Raw genomic sequence first — 22724 nt, 5'->3', positions numbered from 1 at the left:
TGGGGCCTTTTCGGGTTGAGGATGGAGTCAAGCTCAACTCCCAGTCCTACTGCCAGTTTCTGGAAGACACCTTCTTCAAGCAGTGGTACAGGAAGAAGTCTGCATCCTTCAAGAAAAACATGATTTTCATGCAGGACAATGCTCCATCACACGCGTCCAAGTACTCCACAGCGTGGCTGGCAAGAAAGGGTATAAAAGAAGAAAAACTAATGACATGGCCTCCTTGTTCACCTGATCTGAACCCCATTGAGAACCTGTGGTCCATCATCAAATGTGAGATTTACAAGGAGGGAAAACAGTACACCTCTCTGAACAGTGTCTGGGAGGCTGTGGTTGCTGCTGCACGCAATGTTGATGGTGAACAGATCAAAACATGGACAGAATCCATGGATGGCAGGCTTTTGAGTGTCCTTGCAAAGAAAGGTGGCTATATTGGTCGCTGATTTGTTTTTGTTTTGTTTTTGAATGTCAGAAATGTATATTTGTGAATGTGGAGATGTTATATTGGTTTCACTGGTAAAAATAAATAATTGAAATGGATATATATTTGTTTTTTGTTAAGTGGCCTAATAATTATGCACAGTAATAGTCACCTGCACACACAGATATCCCCCTAAAATAGCTAAAACTAAAAACAAACTAAAAACTACTTCCAAAAACATTCAGCTTTGATATTAATGAGTTTTTTGGGTTCATTGAGAACATGGTTGTTGTTCAATAATGAAATTATTCCTCAAAAATACAACTTGCCTAATGATTCTGCACTCCCTGTAGTGATTCGGAAATTGCACTTTTTTTTTAAAACCAGCACTCAGATGGTCGGTGATTTTAGTTGAGCATGAAGTGCTGAGTGTTGTTACATCATTTTGTTCTCAATGATGACCTCTGTATTGGTAAAGATTTTCAATTTGAATGTTTCACTGTTTAATTTAAGTGTTTCCTTCATTTTTTGAGCAGCATATATAAAGAAATAGCTCCAAGTCTTAATGGCCAATGAATTGTCCATTCATAAAACAGCCTTGTTAATAAGAACAGTTGGAGAGAATTATAATATTTATTGTGCGTTACAGTTTGGTTTCCTCTGTACTTAAATGAAGCACCATTTACAAAGGACCCAGTAAGTCTGAAAGTTTGGCTGAAGCCTACTTAAGTCTTTAATTGCACAAGAATTAGCGACTGTATTATTGAAGGGAAGAATGGCCCTTCAATGGCCCCCAATCTTGATGAAACTGCAGCTGTTTTAAGAAGATTGTGCTGCTTAAGTCAAATGTCGACATGTTAGACCGGTCATGTTATCTGATCTGGAGCCAACGTCTTGTTTTTTATCTTTGTGCTGACATGGTGTGTTCTTAAAAAACAAATGTGTTTCACAAACGTGACGCAACCAAGCACAAAAACCAGGCCCCGGGGCGGAGGAGGCCTAGATGACTTCAGTTTGTTTACACTGGGCAAAAAAACCACTTAACATAAAAGTTATAAACTGCATGTGATTGAGTGAAATAATTATTTATTCAACTGAGTAAAACCAAGTAAAACATGATGTAGGTCTTGGTGGAGAAACCCTTGTTGGTAAGCACAGCAGTAAGTCATTTCCTGATTTGCACAGAGCTCAGTATTTTGGCCCACTCGTCTTTTTACAGAAACTAAGTCCTTCTGGTTTTGTGGCTGACGCTTGGCAACTTGAACGTTGAGATTCCTCCACAGATTTTCTGTAGGACTGAGATGTGGCGACTGGCTTGGTTACTCTATGAACTTTTTTTTTTTTTTTTTTTTTTTCTAAATGACATCAGAAACAGCAGTATGCGACATTACGTGATGGCAGAGCTTCAGTTCATCCTTTGTCATTTTTTTTTTTTTTAATAAATAGGACAGGGGGAATGAATGAGAGAAAGAGGGGGAGAGAAAGAAAGAAAACCAAAGGGGAGAAGAGACGGTGAGAAGGGGGGGGAAGAGAGAGAGAGAAAAAAAAAAGAACTCCTGGGTCACCTGTATGGAGAAAAAAAAACAAACAAACAAAAAAAACAAACAGAGGAGACAGCAAACAACAAAGAGCAACATAATAATAGAGAAAACAAAGCACCATCACAATAAACTAGCTAGTCATAGATATCAGTATTTACTAAGTAATAAACGATATTGTGCAGCACGCAAGATAGACAGCGCACAGTGTGCTTTGAGGCAGCAGCCAAGAAAGCTTTAGTCCGCGTCTGTGAATACCCATGTGTGCATACCTGTGTGGATCAGCATGCTTGCATTCCAAAGGTTTCTCCATGTAATGATCTGCTAGGGAGTGTGGGGGGGCCACAGCCCCGTCCTCCAGGGTGTGAAGCGGGTATGGAGGAGATCAAAACTCCAGACATCCAGAGGCCCCCAGAACACAAGAGACCATGGAAGACCAACAGAGGGGCAGCCGCGCCACTGTCCCAGTAAGAGCTGAGGAGAGTCCCAGATGAGGGCTCGCCCAGCAGCCGCGGAGCAGAAGCCAGGGGGAGTTGCAGTGACGCGCCCGTGAGCTCCGCCGGCAGCCAGCTGTGCCTGAGTGACCGAGCCCCAGGCCGAGAGGCCGGGGGCACCCCACCTCCAAAGGGGCCCGAGCGAGCCCCAGGCCCCAGGCCCCGACAAGCGGCCGCCAAGGAGTGAGCCGGTGTGTACCCGGACGCCCACCCCCAGACACAAAGAACCACCAACACACCGACACCTGAGGGAGTCCGCCACTGGCAGGGGAAGTGGTGGTGGGTGGAGATAGGCCTCCAAACCTTGGAGGGCCTGAGATGTCCCCAGAGAGGTGGCGTCTGATACCCAACCTGACATATAGACACAGACATACAGGCACACACAGACACAAACATCCATTCCCCCCCTCATGCTCTCATATGCACTCACTCCACACTCAACCAACGTGGAGACAGACATAAAGAGACGCTGTACACACAATCACACTCCCCAAGCGTACTCTACAAACCGGGTCTAGGTACCCTTGCCCCTGGAGGGGGGAATTGCACCCAGACCCAGGTGGTGTTACCCTTTTCCCTGCGGTGGGGAGAGGCAGACCACCCCGACTCCGCAGCAGCAGGGAGGCCCCACACCCCAGACCGCAGTCGGACGGCCAACTCCTCCTACTAGCCCTCCCGCTCCAGCAGGCCGCAGAGAATGGGGGTGGGAGAAGACTCCAAACCTCCCTCCACCCGCTCATTGTAGTGTTGATGCATATGTGTTCTAAGGTGCAATTAAAACCCAGGAGGGCTTGGAGCTACCTGCCAAGGAGCAGCAGGTAAGCGCATAGTCCCTCCTGCTAGCCCTCAATGACTAAGTGTATTTAAAATTGAGAGGTGGGCAACGACGTCAGGGGTGAGGTGTACACCCTGATGGTGATTTGGACTCCGTGATTGTGCCCACCCCCAAGATCCTATATGTATGTGTAATGAGAGTGTGAATAATGTGAATGTCTAGGTTGTGGGATAAAATTGAGGCAGAGGCAGCCAGAAGGGGACAGGGGGGGGGGGGGGGGTAGCCTCCTCTGCACCCTGGTGACATACCCCCACTCCAAGGCCCTGCATGTGTGGGTGGTTGTGGAGGAGCGGGAAGAGGGAGGCAGCTGGAGATGGGGAGGGAAGGAAGGGAGGGGCAGGTAACCCCTCCCTGGGGCCAGCTCCCCCGCTGACCCCAGTAGGCACTCCCACCCTCCGCGACCCACCAGGGAAGGGGGGCCCAGGCCCATCAGACCGGGGCCCAGTGCAGTAGCGCCCCCCGGCTCCACAGAGCCCTGGACAGTCCACCCAACCCCACCACAGAGAAAACTGCACCCACCCCACCATCCACACATCTTCCAGACTACATAAGACGGTAAACGCCCAGGCTGAGATCTTCCTCCACCTCTCCTGTATCTCCCCCTCCTGCAGAGAGTTCCTGAAGAGAAGAAAGCTCCTGCAAGATGTGACCATCCCCCCCACCAGTTGAAGAGCCCCCCAGGCGGCTCGACGCACCGGCGGCACCCTGCTCCAGGGCTGGGCCCCCATGCACCCACCCGCCCACAACCCCGGCAACACACCAACCAGGACCCAAGCCCCCGAGGCCCGGCCCGGGCCCCAGCCCAGAGACGGAGCGCCCCCAGAACCTCACGCCCATCCCGGACCCACCCAGGGGCAGCCAGGTTGAGATTCCTCCACAGATTTTCTGTAGGACTGAGATGTGGCGACTGGCTTGGTTACTCTATGAACTTAATGTTCTTCTTCTTTAACTGCTCCTTTGTTCTCTTTTTTCTCATCCAACATTTTACAGCACACGGCTCTGTCCATTTGACCCTCAGTGTGGGGAAGTCGTCCTCTACCCTTAGCAGAAAAACAGCCCAGACCATAATGTTTCCACCTTCGTGCCTGAATGTTCTTTGGTTCACACTCAGCATTTTTCTTCCTCCAAACATCTCAGGTTGAGTTGATACCAAAGAGCTGACCACAGCACCTTCTCCCAGGCCTTCTCTGAATCATTTATATGTTTGTTGGCAAATTTAAGATGGGGCTGTACACATGCCTTCTTGACCATGCATTTTGAGATAAGTGTCAACCATAGAATTAATTTGTGTTATACATGTTAATAATTAGAGCTATCTATTCTATTATTATCTATTAGAACTATTTGGTTATATTTGATAACTTTGTAATATATTTTATTATTTAATTTAGGTTAGTTATTCTTCTTACTGCTTGGAGCAACTGTTACCTCACGGATTAATAAAGTATTCTGATTCTGAAGGTTCTCGCTGATGGTCTTGCAGGTCTACAGTCTTGCCCCTAATGTCCTTTGACAGCTCTTTGGTCTGTCCCGAGAGAGTCCTTAAATCGGGCTCTAGCTCACTTAGGGGGCTTGGTGGTGGTGTGTGAGAGGGGGAAGAGGTGGAGCTCTGCTATCAGAGCTGTGATGAAGTCCTTGAACGCATCGCGATCAAAAGTACCAGCAGAGCGCTGAGTGACAGTCCTGCTCCACGGTAGCTGCTCCGCGCCAGAGAAACCAGAGCAGAGCCGAGCGAGGCAGGGGTGGGGGGACACGCACAGAGACCGCGTGCAGCAGGATGGGCTCCGCGCACTGCGATGTGCAGTAATTGGGATTAAACCTACCGGACGGCGCTTGGAAACACTCACAGCAGCAGCAGTAGTAATAGTAGTAGTAGTAGTAGTGGAGAGCAGGGGGAGCTCCGCCGCATGTGCTCCTCTGTGTGCGCCTGAAAGAACTTGTTTTGCTCCGTGCGCTGGGCAAAAATCGACCCCCTCCTCCTCCAGAGAAAGAAGCGACTCGGCGGTCATAAACAAACACGGGTTCAGATTTAAGCTCCGGGACTCGCAGTTGCAGCAACCCCAAACCGACCTCTGACTCTCCTCTCACATGCCAGCGCCGGTGTGGGGGAGAGAGGCAGAGGAGAGGAGCCGGGGGATGTTTGGATCAGCTCGCTGAACTCGCACAAACACCGACGAGGAAAACAAGAAGAAGTCGCGCTGGTTTTTCACGTGGGGGTTTAAAATAAAGAGAGAGGAGGAGAGAGCTCGGGGGGTGTCATGGAGAGCCAAGCGGGCGAGCAGTACAGCCACGAGGACGTGCGGAAGAGCGGCTACCTCCGCAAGCACAAGTCCATGCACCGGCGGTACTTCGTGCTCCGCGCCGCCTCGGAGCGCGGTCCGGCCCGCCTGGAGTACTACGAGAGCGAGAAGAAATTCCGGGGCAAGGCCCCCGTCCCGAAGAAAGTGGTGGCGCTGGAGACCTGCTTCAACATTAACAAGCGGGCCGACTCCAAAAACAAGCATATGATCGTGCTGTACACCCGGGCAGAGAGCTTCGCCGTGGCCGCGGAGAACGAGGCGGACCAGGACGAGTGGTACCAGGCCATGGTGGAGCTGCAGTGCAGGAGTAAGAGAAGCACATTTGCACACAAACACGCACACATGCACGCTTTCCTGCATGTACACACACACACACACACACACACAAATATATGTGTGTGTGTATATATGTATACACACACACACACACACACACTCTGGTGTGTTTGGGGCTTTGCACGAGAGGAGAAACGTGGCAATGCGTGCAGAGCAGCGCGAAAGGAGCGCACTGTGGACCGGGACGTGTTTTATTACACAGTTTAAGGATTCTTCCCAAGCCCTCACAGACTGCAGTGTCAAGACGACACAGTTGTCCTTTCATTGCTCGTTTCAGGCCGGTTGAGGTTCATGTGTGCACCTTTTAAAGCCTCTGACCGTGGTTTGCGTAAACGTGCGCCTCTGAGCCGCGCGGTGGGGTTTGTATCCTCCAGCACTTCTTACCACGCTGGTGTCAGGCTAAGAGTTTGTTCCTTGTTGTCCAGCACACTTCTTTCGGGAGGGGGAGGGTGTCAATGAGTAGGCCTTAGCTGAGTACGAGTTTGGCCTCCCTGTCCCGAGTTTACTGCTCAAACACACCCTGCCCTCTTGTTTACTCTGCTCTGCTTTTCTGCTGACACTGCTCTGTATTACATCAGGCATTGATCTCAGAGCAGGAGGAACACGTCCCCAAAAACCCGTCGGAGAGAGAAGTGCATTAGTATCCGACTGCTAAGTCATTAAACTTTGAAATCCATCTTCTGATTTGATGGGTAACGAGTGAGCAGCCCTGATGTGTCCCATCCAGCTGCAGTAGGTTTGTCCCAAATGGCCTCAAGTACCCCAGGGGGTGAAAAAAAAACAGTAATCCCTGTGGGTTTTTCTCAAGTCTTGTCTATCAGCTGCTGTGTAAACACAGCTGTTACAGCTACAGCGGTGAGCACAGCAACTCCAGATCACCTGTTCAGCCTTCCTGGCTCTGAGAGAGCAGATAGGCAACCAGGGACACATGACGCAATCGTGGATGATAAGAGTTCAAGGTGCTTCTCCTTGCACAGGACCTGCTGCTGGGTAACACAAATCAGCTGATTAATGTAGGGGCTGGGGGAGAGCACAGAAATAAATGAGGACAAACTTTGTGATAGTCCACTTTTTATTTGGAGCCAGAGGAGTTTTATAATGTCAAATATCTGCAGGTGTAAGCCGCTGCTTATTACGGGGAAGGTGACTGGACGTGCACTCCTCCTGTCTAGCATCTAACATTTAATCCAATCTACAGGTGCTCGCGTGGTCACATGTACAGAAAATCCCATTTCATGGCCGTCCTCTAAGAAATCCAAAGTGTCCCGACAAGCCTCTGGCTCGAGCATCCTCACGAACAGCCTTTGAAATGACTGATCCCTCGGTGGCTGCTTGTCTCCTTCCTTTGTTTTCCCAGAGTGCTGGGTTTCTTGTGTAAAGTAAAGGCTGCGGCTGGCTGCAGAGTAAACTCCAACGCTCTTGTGGTATGTGCTGCAGCCTATACACAGTTTCTACTCTTCTAGAAAAAAAATGAGGCCACACACACACGCGCGCGCGCACGTGCACACGTGCACATATGCATGCATGATCCAGGCGTTTACTGAGATGTTGCTGCATGCAACTCTGTAAGGATTCTCGGCCTGCCCCCCCCCCCCCAGGCTGGGATTATTCTCCCAGCCTGGATGGAGAAAAGTTGAAGCTGAAGCTGAGCCAAAAGATGCTGCACTATCTGCCTCACTAGTTTCCACAGAACCACGCCCTCGGTGTGATACCTGTGTAGTTCCACATATCCCCTCTGCAAAGCAGCCGGCTGCAAAGGCTGGAGTTTGCAGCGAGCGTGCAGTGAAAGCACGAATAAAACCGCGGATGTCCTTGCTGTTGTACAGTTTCTGCTTCCTCTCCAGGCCTGGGAAAACTACCTAAAGCCGTCCAGGAACAGTTCAATATTGCGCACATGGCTGGTGGTAATTAAACACAAGCCAGCTGCCACGCTGGGCAGGATCCCACTTATTTATTCAGCTGATTCCAGTAAGACCCTTTCAGGCAGCGCGTACAGTATTAGGCTTCAGGGCAGCTATTTGCCCAACTATTAGGAGGCAGTCGAGTGTGTAAAGGTTTAACCTCGATGAAACGGAGCGGAGGCGCGACCTTCAGTCGCCGTGCGCCGGGCAGAACGCGGCACCTTGGGAGCTGTAGTCGGCCTCGGTAAACACTATGATAAAGTCCAAGATTCGTAGCGATCAGCACCGAACAAGAGAGACACACCATCTACAAACACACACACACGTTTAAATGTGCCAACATAAACAGAGATTAAAGCAGACTGACTGACAGTTTCTGATTTAGTCCTGATTCTGAAACGCAGAAGATCAGTCGGAAACATTCGGAGCAGGGAGGATCTGTTCCTGCCTGCAGCATCCGCAGAGAAGCAGTTTGCTTAATTTATGTTTCATATGAGACTAAATGTGTTTGATGGGCCCTTTGGCCATTTGATAGACTTCACTTTATGTCTGTGGAGGACAGAAACTGCCAATGTATCGGATCAAAAAGTGCATATTTAAAAAAAATTAAATAAACATATGATATAAATGAATTAAAAAGAAATAGCAGCATAAATAAACCCTGAAAATGAATAACAAATAAAATAATTGGATGATTATTACAAAGATAAATTAATATAAGGAGAAAAAAAGTGTCACACTGTATTAACTAATGAATAATATTCATTTTGACTATTAGTTGAGTATTTAACGGCAAAATATGTCAAATCGTTTTTTTAATGACTCAATAAATGAGTCATTTAAATAATTTACTTAATCACTTTTGATCTTTTTGGTCCCCGTATTATAAGTTCTGGTTGTCTTTTATTCTGTGTTTTCTCTTATTAACCATTTATTTTTGAACTCAGTCCAAGAATTCAGCAGGTGTTTCCTACTTTCTGTAAGTCACGCTGTAGGTGTGAGGAGAACTTGTGTTTTTGAGTGAACCGTCCTTTGTGACGTCCCTCTGAGTCGGAATTAGAAGTCAAATCTCCCCGTCAGGCTGTTTTTATCTCGGAGTGTCGTTCAGCTGCCCCGGCCTCAAAGATCTGGATCTCGCCGCTGGTTCGCTGAGCCGACCGATTAAATGTTAAGCCGTGCTTAAACACTGCTCATCTCCCTAATTAGGTGGTAATTATTGTCTCGAGGGTTGGCCGACGTTTGCACAGTAGAGGCTGTGTGCCAATTGAACTTTTTTCCGTCTCTTTCTTTTCTTAAAAACCCTCAAAACAAAACACATTTTTCCTGCAGAAGTGAAGCTTAACTACAGCTCTCTGTTAGAACCTCAGCCCCGGTTGGAGCGTGCTGAGCTGCCACAGAGTATTTCTCCTGCGTAACGACTAGATGCACAGTAACCCTTTGTAACTTCTTTAACTCGGTGAGCTGCAACCTGACCGGATCTGGTTTGTAGCGATTCTGCAGCTTGTAAAACGTCATGGATGTGAGTCAGAGTCGGCCTTGAGCAATCTGCTTTGTGTCCGCTGGCCAACTTGGAGCTGAGCTCTCTTTGACTGACAGTAAAGCGAGGCCAGCAGCAGCAGCACCCGTTTAATCAATAAGTGCCGATGTGTGGAGCGTGTGTGGCTTTAAATGCATAGGAACCTTTTATAGCAGGCCTCACTGATTAATGTTGCTCGATAGTATCCCATTAACATTGTTTAAGCCGTGAGACCAGTTTTCCCGTGATTCACTCGCGTACGTCAGTTTGAAGAGGAAAAAGAACTCCACGGGACTCCGATGTGAAAAGATGTAACAAAAAATTTATTCCACAGTTTTTGCATCTTACAGGAGTGGTCAGGTTTAACTTGTCCTCAACAAAATAACCTACTACGTTAGGAAAACCGTGTGGCTCTGTTCTACCCTGCTGCCCCATATAGCTTATGCCGTGTTAACTCCTTTTCTCTCTCTCTCCCCCCTCCCGCACCGCATGCACTAATTTGCATACATCCGTGATGCCCGGATTTTACTATAAACACGAGTCTTTAAGGCACATGTATTCATGGTACTACGTAACCTAGTTCCACCATAAACATGCATCTATTTCCTAAAATTATTAATTACACAAACAAGCTTAACAACAGCGAAATATAAATACTAAAACATATGAACTATCTTAACTTGGCTCCCACAAACATTGTTATATTGGGGGTCAGGAAGTTCATGGGTTGATATTCATCATGCACATGGGGGATGCTTTAGAAACAGAGGTAGTAAACAAAAACCTTAATTAGTGCCATGCTGTTCCTGTAGTAACGTATACATGCAGCAGCAGTGAATGGATCACAGTGAACCCGCCCTGTGCCAGTGCTTGTTATAAAAAAAATGTACAAAAAAACATACAAAAACTAAAGCAGCATTTGGGTGTGAGTCATATGACAAGCCTTTCCTTTCATTATACCTTATCTGTGTATGAGGTATAACTTTGACCACAGGCATCAACACTTGGATCGTGAATCGTGAGTAAACTCTGTTATCCCGATTCTTTTTTGGTCTTGTTACAGCTTTGAGGGCGCGCTCAGATCGAGCGGGTTCGAGATAAAGCTAGAGAAGCGCAGGAGGGATGGGAAGGACGCTGAAGCTGGAGGAAAAGAGGGAGACAAGGAGGAGGTTCATGGATGTAGTGAAGGAGGACATGCAGAGGGTTGGTGTGACAGAGGATGGTAGGGATAGAGGGAGATGGATGGAGATGAGCCACTGTGGCGACGCCTAAAACTAGCAGCGGAAAGAAGATGGTAAAAGCTTTTTATAGATTAGAATGCTTTAACCAGGCGGTTACCACCACACCTTCCTGTAGCTAATCAGCATAAGCAACACGAGCAGCACTGATAAGTCTACGATTACAAATGCAGGTTGCAGAAGCTTTTAGTCAGTGTTTTTTGACGAGCTGCTGTTACCATATTCCTCCTCCTGATGTTTTCAGAGCATTGGTCTGCGCTTTGTAGTGATTTATTTCTAAAATACAAGTTATCCACTTTGGAAATGTTAAAAAAAGACAAAAAACCCAACAACAAAACAAAGCAAACAAACAAAAATAAAACCCCAAACCCATTGTGTATTGTTAAAAATTCCTTCCGCACAGTCTCAGTCTGTGCGACACAAAGTTTAGTAACCCAGAGCCTCGCTGACCAATAAAGTCCGAGGCGGATGCCAGCTTGGTGGGTTTCTTGCAGCTTTCTTGCGTGTCCCGGAACGGCGAACCTTAAATGCGTCACCGATAATTTCAGGCAGCCATGCATGTACGTCTGTGCGCACTCCCGTCTAACCGAGACCACATGTGAAACTAGCTCCGGGCGGATGCTGGTGTTGCCCCCCAAGTGTGGGCCTAGAGAGATGGGTGGGGTGAGGAGGGTTGGGCAGGAGGGGGATTGCAGATGCTTGAAATGGATGAAGATCGAGGAAGTGGAGAGGTTAGAAAAGAGGAAAACGGGTACACATGGCAGCCAGAGATTAGACCAACTGTTTTCACTGCCGGGTGGCTCTCGTCTCTCACAAATACGTGCGGGGATAAAATGTACACAGCTGTCTCCCATCTATCTGAGCTGGTACACTGGTAAGTGAGCGTGGGTGGATCTGGGCGGCACGGTAGCTGAGATGGTGGGGGTTTTACCCTCACCAGTCTCTGTGCAGTCTTTTGTGGCCCTACAGCACAGCGTGCTAGGGCAGTGAGGTCAGAAATTTGAAATAGGACCCAATGAGAGCCAGCCAGCTAATTTCCCCTGATTTACAGGCGGCATTAGCTAACTAAGAAGTTTTAGCTGCAAATTCAAGCATTTTTTTGTAGATGGTCACTGCTTGATTGTATCTGGACTTCTGCATTTCTGCAGCCAAGTCCCCAGGATTTTGGGGGGTAACCACGACAGTGATGAGCCCGCCACTCAGTGAGGTGCTGTCAAGGGATCTAGCGGCCTTTGAGGCTAAATATGGCACCTCCTTCACCCCTTCACAACCCCCGTAGCACAAAAGGCTATAGGAAAGCAAGCTTCCCCTCAGTGCCAACAACTCGTAATTGAAATTGCAGTTGAGTAAATTAGCTTGGATTACGGCCTCTTTATGGTCAACCTGTGATCTCGAGGGAGCCAGCTCAAGCGTAGCAAATAAATCGGCGTGAATAGGCACCAGTGTTGCCCGCGCAGGCTCCCGCTCTCCAGACTTCAGGCTTCCAGTGTGTGCTCACCGCGGACGTGGACTAAACAAGTGAATAAGGCAGTGTATGTTATCTTCACCTCAAACTGCGAATAAATATGCACGGACTCCCAGACCCGATGCATGATCTGTGAAAGTTGGGACAAGGTTGTCAGAGTGTGTGTGTGTGTGTGTGTGTGTGTGTGTGTGTGTGTGTGTGTGTGTGTGTGTGTGTGTGTGTGTGTGTGTGTGTGTGTGTTGCCCATATTCAACCAGCAGATTTCACGCGGATGGTTCATTACCTCCAGGTGCTTTCATGTGCATCCGGCTTAGGTCCTTAGATTATCTCCAACTCTGTGTGCGTGTTTTTCTGAGGGTTCATTATGTAGTATAGGGGCGTTGTGCTGCACGGAAGCTGACTGACTGATAAACTCTCCATGCCCTGCTTTCTTTCCGACAAACACCAAACAGCCATAAAGATACTCGAGAGGAAAGCCGAGGGGGGCGATTCATACTTTATACAGCACTGTGTAAGATCAGGCCCTGAGCTCTGTAATGCTTCATAGGTGTGAATCCACCTGCAAATCTGTAGAAATCTAGGAAAAAAAACTTTGAAAATACTTTAAGGGTTTTTATTTTTTTGAGGGTTGTCGATTAGAGTACACAGCCAGAGCGGCCTTGAGATAAAAGGTGTTTGTGTAAGTGCTGTTGAGGGCACAGCTGAGGTTTAAGGCTTTGCTTTATTCAAAACAAACAACACGCTCACACTCTCCTCGAGACATTTTAAATGGGTTCTTGAAAAGAAAAAGATACTCTTTAAGGATCGTGCTGCACTGCAATCTGAGTCACTCTCAGCGAGCAGGGGGAAAAAAAGAATTTTGAAATAAGCCTGTAATTAGATTCTTTTAGGCAAAGCAATCCCGAAATAAACTTTGAATAACGCTCCTTTTTTTAAACCCCCTTTCTTAATGACACTCTTATATCTCCTTGCAATCTCCTGTAGTCCCTCATTCCATAGGTCCCCGCTGAAAAGTCCCAAAACCGTCTCTTCCTGTTGTAAATCTAAATCGAGGAAGCAAAAAGGACTTCTTGCACAGAGGTCCTCGCGCTCATTCACACACATGGAGAGAAAAGCAGCACATGAAAACAGCCGTGCATGGCCTTGAGTGAGTCATCTAATATAGGGGGAGTGCCACAAACTCGCGCACGCACACACACACACACACACACACACACACACACACACACACACACACACACACACACACACACACACACACACACACACACAGCCGCGAAGCCGCAGCTTCACTGGCTTTCAACAAAACATCTATTCTAGGTCTCTTTCAAGTCGTGAGCGATCCTCCAATTTTGGGTAAGAAGAGTGGACGGAGACGCGGCGAGACACGTCAGACCTCTCCCTCTTGTGCAATCGCATGTAAAGCTGTTTTGGGATTGGGATCTGGAAAAACAGTTTGCATAACAGAAGCTCAGTTACGTGATGTTCGCTGTGCATGCTGAGGGTCCCGGTCTACATGTGGTTGTCATTTTAGGATTGTTTTTTTTGTTGTTGGTTTTTCTTTTCAACCAGCAGATGCTTGGGGAAACAGAATGAAGCGTCCATAGAAAACCTACTTTGGGCTGTTCCTCATTCAAATGAGGTCGCCACAGCGGGCTGCTCCACATGTTTGATTTGTCAGGTTTTTTTCCCCTTTCTTTACACCAGATGTGCAATGTGACAAAACCCCAAAGGGGTTTGTGTCTCCTCTTGGAATTGAACTAGGGAATCTGTGTAAAACATGGTCATTCTTCTGTTGGAAATTTGAACTTCGAAGGTGGAACAGACAGATTTTTACCTCAGAAAGTCGGAGAAGTCATCAGCCCCGAGATTGTGTACGTAAACATTAGTGAAACTGTAAAACTTGTAATCTGGGGATAAAAAAAAAAAAAAAATCAACACAGCATAGAATCACTTTGTTTTGCATGGTGATATATTGATCCGGGGACATCAAATGCAGATTTTTTTTAATTAGGTGCATATAAACGCTCTGGGGGTTCATTGTCTGTACCATCCTTCTGATATAATGTTAGCAAAGCAAGCTTACATTAAATTGGCTAAACTGAAAAACTGTCCAACAGTGGACAAACACAGCTTGACAAAGGTGCTTCCTTATTCCGAGCAAGCGAATAGTTCAGTCGCATCAGTAAAAAAAGGATAACAACCTCCTTCATCGCCAAAAAATAAAAGTTAAAAAGTGATTGTAATGAATTTTTTCACATTCTATAACCGATTGCAACTTTTGACTAAATGCTTGCCCAGACTTGCGGGTGTTTCACACTCACAACCATGGAGGCAACCTTTCTGCAGACAGTTGCCATCTTACTTGGACTGACTGCAATATCTCTCAGAGAGATTGTTAAAGGTTTGTCTGTGAAGGTTCTCAGTCATCCAGGTCATCGTAGTCAAAGGAGCTTGCAAAGAAAAGCGTCTGGACTTCTTTAAGTTGCTTGAAGAATGGTGGGGAGTCCCAGACACCATTTGACCTTATAGAACTGAAGAAGCTTCTCGGATGAGAGGTGAAACGTCTTCAAGCAACTTAAAGAACTCCAGACGCTTTTCTTTGAAAGCTCCTTTGACTGTTGAAGGTTTGCAGATAATTTCTGTCTAATTTATAAATGCAGACATATCAGCCTGAATGAGTCCCTGTCAATGAGCACAACTCGAGAAGAGTTGACTCAACTTGCTGTGAGCTGAATGTATTCAGGTTATGTTCCTGTAAGTTAAAAGTGAATTTCTGTATATGTAGACAGAAGCCGACATGTGAACATCGATTTCTCAAAGTTAATTGTTGCATTATCAGAAACGGGCTGCATTGAATTGCCAGTATGACCTTTTTGCAACAAAAAATAACTGGAGTGAGATAATTTTATGTCTTTAAATAAAACAAGATAATGTTTAACTTTGAAGATGTGATTTGCACTTGTAACGTTGGGTTGCGTTTAGTGGTTGAGAGGAGGCGGCAAAACACTTAGCAGGGTAGCCAAAAGAATACACACTCACGCTGGCGTTGGGAATTCCACAGTGTGTTCTTTAATATACCTTCTCTTCATCAACCATATAAGCCCGGTTGAATGGCTGCAGCTTAACAAACATAGCGCACAGTGTTCGTACAACCCATAACGTTGCAAACAAAGGTGTCTGGAGAGGTAAAACATAAAATACGTCCCTCCTCATGCACTAGCGTGTAAGCACATGTTCACACCATCACAGAGAGAGAGAGCAGAGAGACCAGTGGCACACACTGATGACACCATCAACCCTCGACTTGGGTGTCTTAAAGGGACACCACACCATAGTGGCTGTTACACACTATTAAAAAAGTGATAAATTACAATGTATATTATTGCAATACTTGTAATATCATATTGTGGGTAAAGTATTGTGATAATATTGCGTTGTTGGATCAAAACTATAGCTTAAGGCAGTGATTACCACCAATAAGCACTCTGTGGGCTCTTATACAGTTGCTAGAGGTACATGAATCAAAATCAAAAGCTAATGGATAATCAGTTGGAATTGACAGTAAAATAAGTGCACAAATCAACACTAATCCTTTGTGCAGAAAAATAGTTGGGTTAAAGAGCTTTTTTTTTTTTTTTTTTTTCAGTCATGAGGCTTCTTCTATATTTTAGCACCAGCACTGGCCATTAAACAGAAATTTGTGTATAACAGGTTGTTAAACAGAGACTCACCACTAAATGCAGCTTTTACTGAAGCTGAAGTTGTGTTTGTTCCTTCCAGCTGCTTCAGTTTGAAGCTTCTCAGGATCCACAGGTGCATCTCCACAGGAAGAGAGTTATGTGCATTAATTAAATTGTGTGGCTCAACAGCTGCGACTTGGTGAACTGATCGTAATTATCAAAATGCCTAACTTGGAGAGAAGATCGGTCAGGACTCCTTAATTAATTCTTGCTTGTGCTTATTGAAATCAAAAATATTTTGCTTTGTCTGCGTAAAATCTTGCAGTTTGCAGTATTATATCAATATGGTGCCTCTTTGACCATTAACGTTTAATATATATGTTATATATTTTATCTAAAATTCTGACTTAAAAAGTCCAAAATGATTAACTTAAGATGAAGCTAACAGCTAAAAATACATTTGGCTAAACAAATTGTTAGCTAAACATCGTGGGTAAATGGCTAAAAATTCTAGCTAGCTAAAATTGATAAATTAGAAGAACTGTGTAAATACGACTAACTGATAGTGAACTAAAAGTAAATCAGACGATAAAATGATTCTACTGAACAAATTTGAACATTGGCTTTGTTGGAACATCAGCAGATATATGTATATAATATATAGCAAACCAGTGGTTTCAATGAGATAACCCTTTTAAAAATAGAACTTTCCTTATTTCAATACGTCGTCTCCTTCAGTATGCCAGATGTGGTAGGCTAATAAGGCAGGTGCTTAAGCTCACTATAAATGCACAAAGACCATCCTGTTCCATTCCAGGGAACAGGTTCTGATGTTGAGGTCTGTTTCTTTAGCCTTGTCATTAGTTTGATTGAGTCTGTGTCATAGATGGTTATCATGCTCAGACATATCCAAACTGGCAACATAACAGAGGTATCTCAGAAATGTGGGACATGTGAAAATAAGTTTCAGGAACTTTTTAGGGTGGTTCCCTGGAGAAGAATACGAAACCCACCCTAAACATGACTCACATAATGTTGTTCCTATAATCCGTGCTAGTCAACAGATGTGATGTCTTTTGTGTGTGGATATAAATGAGCTTAGATGTAAATCTGTCATATATTCAAAGGTAGTGTCACTAGCCGCTAACAATGATTTGCAGTACAACGTAGTATTAAGGTACTTTCCTGGGATAATAGTCAGACAAATATTAGGTGGTTAGATAAGTCCCATGCCTTTGTTTGGCCCCTACTAACTTAGGATCAGATATCACTTTGGGCCGTTTTCTCTTGTGTTTTGGCTTCAGTAGGCCTCTGGTATCTGACTACAGCACACTTAACACAAAGGGTGAATGTGCTGCCTGTGCTGCTGCTTAAAGAAACTTCAATTTATTAGTTTACAAAGCCAGTTTTTATTGTCAGTTCCGCTTGAGAAAATAGCTGTTAAGGGCGTGCCGTTAGGATTCCTGCCAGTGATTTGCATTGTTTGTTTTGGAGAAGCATTTCTTATTAAGCATTTTCCAAGTCGCTTCTCTTAAGGTTTTCCACAGAGCTGTTATTTTTCCCTTTCCATATTCATCATTCTTATGTTCAGCTTCAGATGTCGGAAGAGTTAAATTTTCCCACACTGGTAGTATGTGTGCCTCTGTGTGTGTGTCAGGATGCCTGTGTAGCTGATAAATGAGACCACAGGCATGGAGCCTGCAGGTACAATGATCCGGTCTCACAAGCCAGTGCGTGCCCAGTTTATACTTGGATCTGTTTTAGAAATATATGGAAAGCTCGGCCACAGCACAGCTTACATAATAAAGACAGCTTGCCCTCAACTAACAGGCATATAATAGAGATTTTATCAGTTGTTTCTTTTATTTGTAGGTGCATCAAAGTCATGTCAGTCCTTTGTTGCAACAGCTGTACTTCCCAGTGCTCTTCATAAATCCTCACTTTAATAGTTTAATCTCTTATTTTTCTCTTTGTTTTCATCCCAGTAACCTTTTAATCTCACTCTGTCCCCGTTCTGTCCCTCTAGGTAAGAATCCTAATGACGGCAGCGGTGCAGGAGACTATGGAGTGCCTAATCCTGGGCCAGCATTCAAAGAGGTATGGCAGGTAAAGGTATGGCCCAAAGGCCTGGGTCAGGCCAAGAACCTGGTTGGCATCTACCGCCTTTGCCTGACCGACAAGACGGTGAACTTTGTGAAGCTCAACTCTGATGCTGCCGCCGTGGTGCTGCAGCTGATGAACGTGAGACGCTGCGGCCATTCAGAAAACTTCTTCTTCGTTGAGGTGGGACGCTCTGCAGTGACAGGCCCAGGCGAGTTCTGGATGCAGGTGAGCCTGTAATCTACAGTTCTGTTCATGTTGATGGTTATTTTCATTCTCCAATCCTACTCATATCTTAAAAGCCCGCAATCAGCAGAGTGAAAGAAATGTCAAAGTTTTGTCAGAGGCTTCATGGGTTTGAAAAAGGAGATTAAACAGAGTTTCCATGACAATCTAAGATTTAAATACAGGGCACTTTGTCTTTAAGATGTTAGTGGTTTAATGTGCAGTAGTTTTTAACTTTGAATACATTATGTGAATATAAAATCAATCATATTGTGATTTCATTCCCTTTATCAGATGCTTTTTGCCTCTTGTCCTAGGTGGATGATTCAGTAGTCGCCCAAAACATGCATGAAACCTTGCTAGAGGCCATGAAGGCGTTGAGTGAGGAGTTCCGCCAGCGCAGCAAGTCTCAGTCCAACTCTGGCCCTGGAGGAGGTGCTACTGCTTCTAACCCCATCAGTGTTCCCTCACGCCGCCACCACCCAAACCCTCCTCCTAGCCAGGTTGGCTTCACCCGCCGGCCCCGAACCGAGCCCCCTGGAGGAACTAACAGTGGAGCACCCATCAACTGTGCCAACGCTTCTCCCACGCCAAGGCATAGCTTCCCGAGGTCTCGCACTGCAAGTGATGGGGGGAAAGGGGAGGATGGGATAACAGGTGCCACACCGATCCATGGGGTGAACTCCAGCCCCTCCACCAATGGCTCTTGCTCTAACACCCCAATCCTCAGATCAAAATCAGCTCGTTCAGCACCCACCACAACTGCTAAAACTCCTTTAGGGTTGATGCGCTCTATCTCGACCCCAGCTCCTTCCCCAGCTCCAAGTCTGTCCTCTAGTTCTGGTCATGGCTCAGAGTTTGGAGGCTTAACGTCTTGTGCTGGTGCTCCGGGGTCTGGAGCCTATAGTCGTATTCCCTCTCATCGAGCCTCTGTCTCCGGCTCACCCAGTGACTACGGCTCCTCAGACGAGTATGGTTCAAGTCCTGGAGATCACACGCTCCTACCTTCTCCTAGCCTCCCTGGAAGCTCTGTTGGCAGTGTCAGTAGTCAGTCCCTCAGTGAAGATGGGGCCAACTATATCCTAATGGGCCAACGTAGTAGCAGTGGTGGTGGCAACAGTAATCAAGGAAGTGGCTCCCAGCAAACACCAGGAACACCAACCTCTGGCTCTCAAACTAAAAGAGTTCTACGCCGCTCCTCCAGCCGAGAATGTGAAGCTGAACGCAGGCTGCTGAGCAAGCGGGCCTCCTTACCTCCTATGGCCCTGGAAAGGCTGGCTCCACGTCAGCGCAGAGCTGAGGAGCCAGCAGATGACGATTCGGCCGATTACGCTATCATGTCAAGAAGCACGAGCCGAGAGTCTTTTACTTCCACCTGCTCTTCTACACAGAAGGAATCTGCCATGAGTGCTGGGTCGGCAGGGGGAGGAGGCGGGTACTTGGATGTGGCAGGAGAGTTTAAAGCTGAAGGCACTGGAGGAGCAGGTGGTAGCGTAGATTTAGGCGTGGACAATGGGTACATGTCAATGCTACCTGGAGTTACTCAGCCTCCGACGTCCCTTTCCCAGTCACTGGCCGTTTTGGTCCCCGACTCAGACTCCAAACCTGCTGATGATTACATGGCCATGACTCCTAACAACAGCGTGTCGCCTCCACAGCAGATTCGACCTCCACCAAATTCTGATGGCTATATGATAATGTCCCCTAATAGCAGCTGTTCCCCTGACCAGCGTGGAGGTCTCTCCGGTGGGGCTTGGGTGGGCAGTGGCAGTGCAGACAGCAGGCCAGGCAGTGACTATATGAACATGTCTCCAATTAGTGCACGTTCTGTAAACGGCAGTCCCCCACCTCCTGAGCACTCATCACATTTGGAGACCAGTCCACAGCAACATGGTCCCAAGATGGTGTACTCTTACTATTCCCTACCCAGGTCTTATAAACATAGCCCCTCTACCGGACACTTTGATGATGGTCCTGGACGAGGAAGAAGGCCCAATGGGAGTTCTAGGAGGGGAATGGGTGGCGGTAAACCTATTAGAGGGCTTCAGGAGCAAGCAGCAGTTGGTAATGCAGTAGTTGGACGCCACCTGTCTCTCTCATCTTCCTCGTACTCCTCCAGCTCAGCCAGCAGTGAAAGTCTGGGTGAGAGCGACGAGCGAACTACCCAGGCTTTGAGTAACGTGACTGGGGGAACTCAGTCCAAGCATGGGAGTAAGCAGCAGCAGAGAAGAGGCTCTGGTGGGTTGTCCAAGCAGGGTAGCTATACTAGAAGCAGACCTGTTAGCCTGTTTGTTGACGTATCCAAAGCGAACACTCTTCCTAGAGTTCGTGAGAACCCTCTGCCACCAGAACCTAAGAGCCCTGGGGAGTATGTAAGCATTGAATTCAAGGGGGAGAAGGGCAATCCGACTGGGATAGGATTAGGTCGTGGTAGGGGTCTAAGGCATGGATTATCGCTGCCTCATGGCTCCAGCAGCCAGCAGCCTCAACAGAAGCCATCTTCTTCCTTTGGAAACTTTATACCCCTTTCCCGTAGCCCATCTGCCCCGATCACTCCACCAGCTGCCTCTGAGTACGTCAACATGGACCTGGGCCCTTCTCCATTGCCCTCACCCCTCTCTCTTACCCCGCTGGATTTCCCCTCTTTCCATACCCCTCCCACACCCCCAACGCTTGCTCATGCCCCTAAACCCTGTAATGAGGATAATACTGAACCTCATGAAGATGAGGTTGAAGTGGCAGAGGCCCTACTTAGGAAAAACAGAGAAAGCGTTCCATCAGTGACGAAATCCGAGTCTCCTACATCATGTGGAGACTACACAGAGATGGCCTTCAGTTTGAATAACAACCCTGTCCCCCGGTCATCATCTAGCGTCTCCCCAAAAGGCCCATCTCCCACCAGGGATGATACATCTGTGCTGCCACGGGGTCTAGACTTTCCCCTATCCAAAACAGGACCCAACCCAGACCAGGGAGCTAAAGTTATCCGGGCCGACCCCCAAGGACGCAGACGGCACTGCTCAGAAACCTTCCTTGCCTCAACTTCCCTCTCCACCTCTACCTCGACTTCTTCCTCAACTGCTTCCCTCTTTCCTGAACACCAGTCTGTAGCCCGCCGGCTGGGCTTTGAAAGCATGCTGTGGGGCAATGGTGTTGTGACTGAATCTCCCACTCAGTTCCCCCTTCCTGGACAGCAATCTCTTCCCACAAATGCTCAGACTTCATCTGCAGAGCAAGGCCTTAACTACATAGACTTGGATTTGGCCAACAAGGAGAGCCCCCACGTGGGACTGGATGGGCCCTCTGGCAACCAGGCCCCATCTCGCCTCTTCTCTGGACTGGGTTCTGGTTCTGGGGTGGGGGCGGCAGGTGCATCAGTCGGCAGCAGCGGGAGTGGCAGCTCCAGCCTGAACACGTACGCCAGCATTGACTTCTACAAATCAGAGGAGCTGCGGACGCACCAAAATGGAAGCAAGGAGGGAACTGGTAAGAATTGTTATTTTTTTCCCCCCTTCATGTCTTTGTCTTCATACAGACTCTGTGATCTCTATGTCACCGCTATGCTCATAGGTTTTCTATCTCTCTTTCTTTTCCTGCAATCACATGGCTCAGAATGAAAAAGAATATGCTTTCAAGATAATCCAATAGAGCACAGCCTCCCTATCCATCGATGTTTGTATTCAAACTTTACCTGGCGCCAGATTGAAATGTAGAGACTTGTTTATTTGTGTGACTGTCTGCATAATCTGCAGTAAGAGCCAAAGCTTAGCTGTTCTGACAAATCATGAATTGATTTACCTCTCTGAGCTTTGGTGTACAGAAACTCTTCACCTGATATGATTAGATAAAGTGTTAAAGGTCAGACAGACTCCTGAAATATCAGTAAATATCGAAGTTGTGGAAATTGCTATTGATCTGAGGCTTCTTGAATATTGTCCATGCATACTCAGTGCTGCTTTTCCCTATTGGGAGTTTAAAAGCAGAACTGGGATCCGTTTTTAATACGTTTATGACAAACATCAGAATCATTCTGCTCTGATTGAGCCATTGTTTGTTGAGGAGAAGAGCTGTCTGAGACATCTCGCTGCAGTCCCACTCTTAGCAAAGGAAACCATTCACAATTGCCACTGAAGCGTTCTGCTTTAAGTTCAATAAAGATTAACTTTGACCCTGTTTTCTGTTGACCTGTCAAATTAAAATGCTCCATTATGACACTTGAGGAGATTGCTGTGAGAGAAAGAAATTTTGAATTATAATTCTTTTTTTTTTTATCATCTTCTTCTTTTTTTTTGCACTTCTAGAGCTCTAAAACGTATGTAGGAAAGTATGCAAAGACTTGAAAGAAGTTCCAGGTTTGTAGATTTGGCCCTGAAAGCATTGCGTGCTGTGATTTGTACATTACTTAATCTAAGCTGAAAACTTTGAATGTTTAGTTGAGCCCACTGCAGAGTTAACAAAAATGTTTTATGATGAGTGTTTTCCTGTAATCACATGCACTTTATGTGTAGAGTTCCTGATGCATTTAAAGTCAGCATTTTTTTTTCTCTGCACAGTCAATGAGGTCATCGAGGCTGGATAATGGATTTTCATTGTATTTACATTTTCTCCTCCTGTGTGGAGCAATTTTCTAGCTGTGGGGGACCACCGTGGCTAAACAATGCCTTAACTAACT

The 22724-nt window shown here is 46.5% G+C and overlaps 1 protein-coding gene across 1 annotated transcript in view; it reads left to right on the top strand.

The window, feature by feature from the left end:
- Positions 1–4823: 4823 nt before the first annotated feature.
- Positions 4824–22724, top strand: part of LOC309701913 (insulin receptor substrate 1-B) — a 56636-nt gene continuing 38735 nt past the window's right edge. The window contains exons 1-3 of the mRNA XM_082526233.1: positions 4824–5895; positions 17754–18055; positions 18370–21538. Coding sequence (XP_082382359.1) covers positions 5547–5895; positions 17754–18055; positions 18370–21538 — 3820 coding nt within the window. The 5' untranslated portion in view covers positions 4824–5546. The remainder of the gene's footprint in view (positions 5896–17753; positions 18056–18369; positions 21539–22724) is intronic.

The sequence above is a fragment of the Aulonocara stuartgranti genome (assembly GCF_965226115.1).
Source record: "Aulonocara stuartgranti genome assembly, chromosome: 3".
In the NCBI taxonomy this organism is placed as follows: domain Eukaryota; kingdom Metazoa; phylum Chordata; class Actinopteri; order Cichliformes; family Cichlidae; genus Aulonocara; species Aulonocara stuartgranti.
This window is presented reverse-complemented; position numbering and strand designations above follow the sequence as displayed.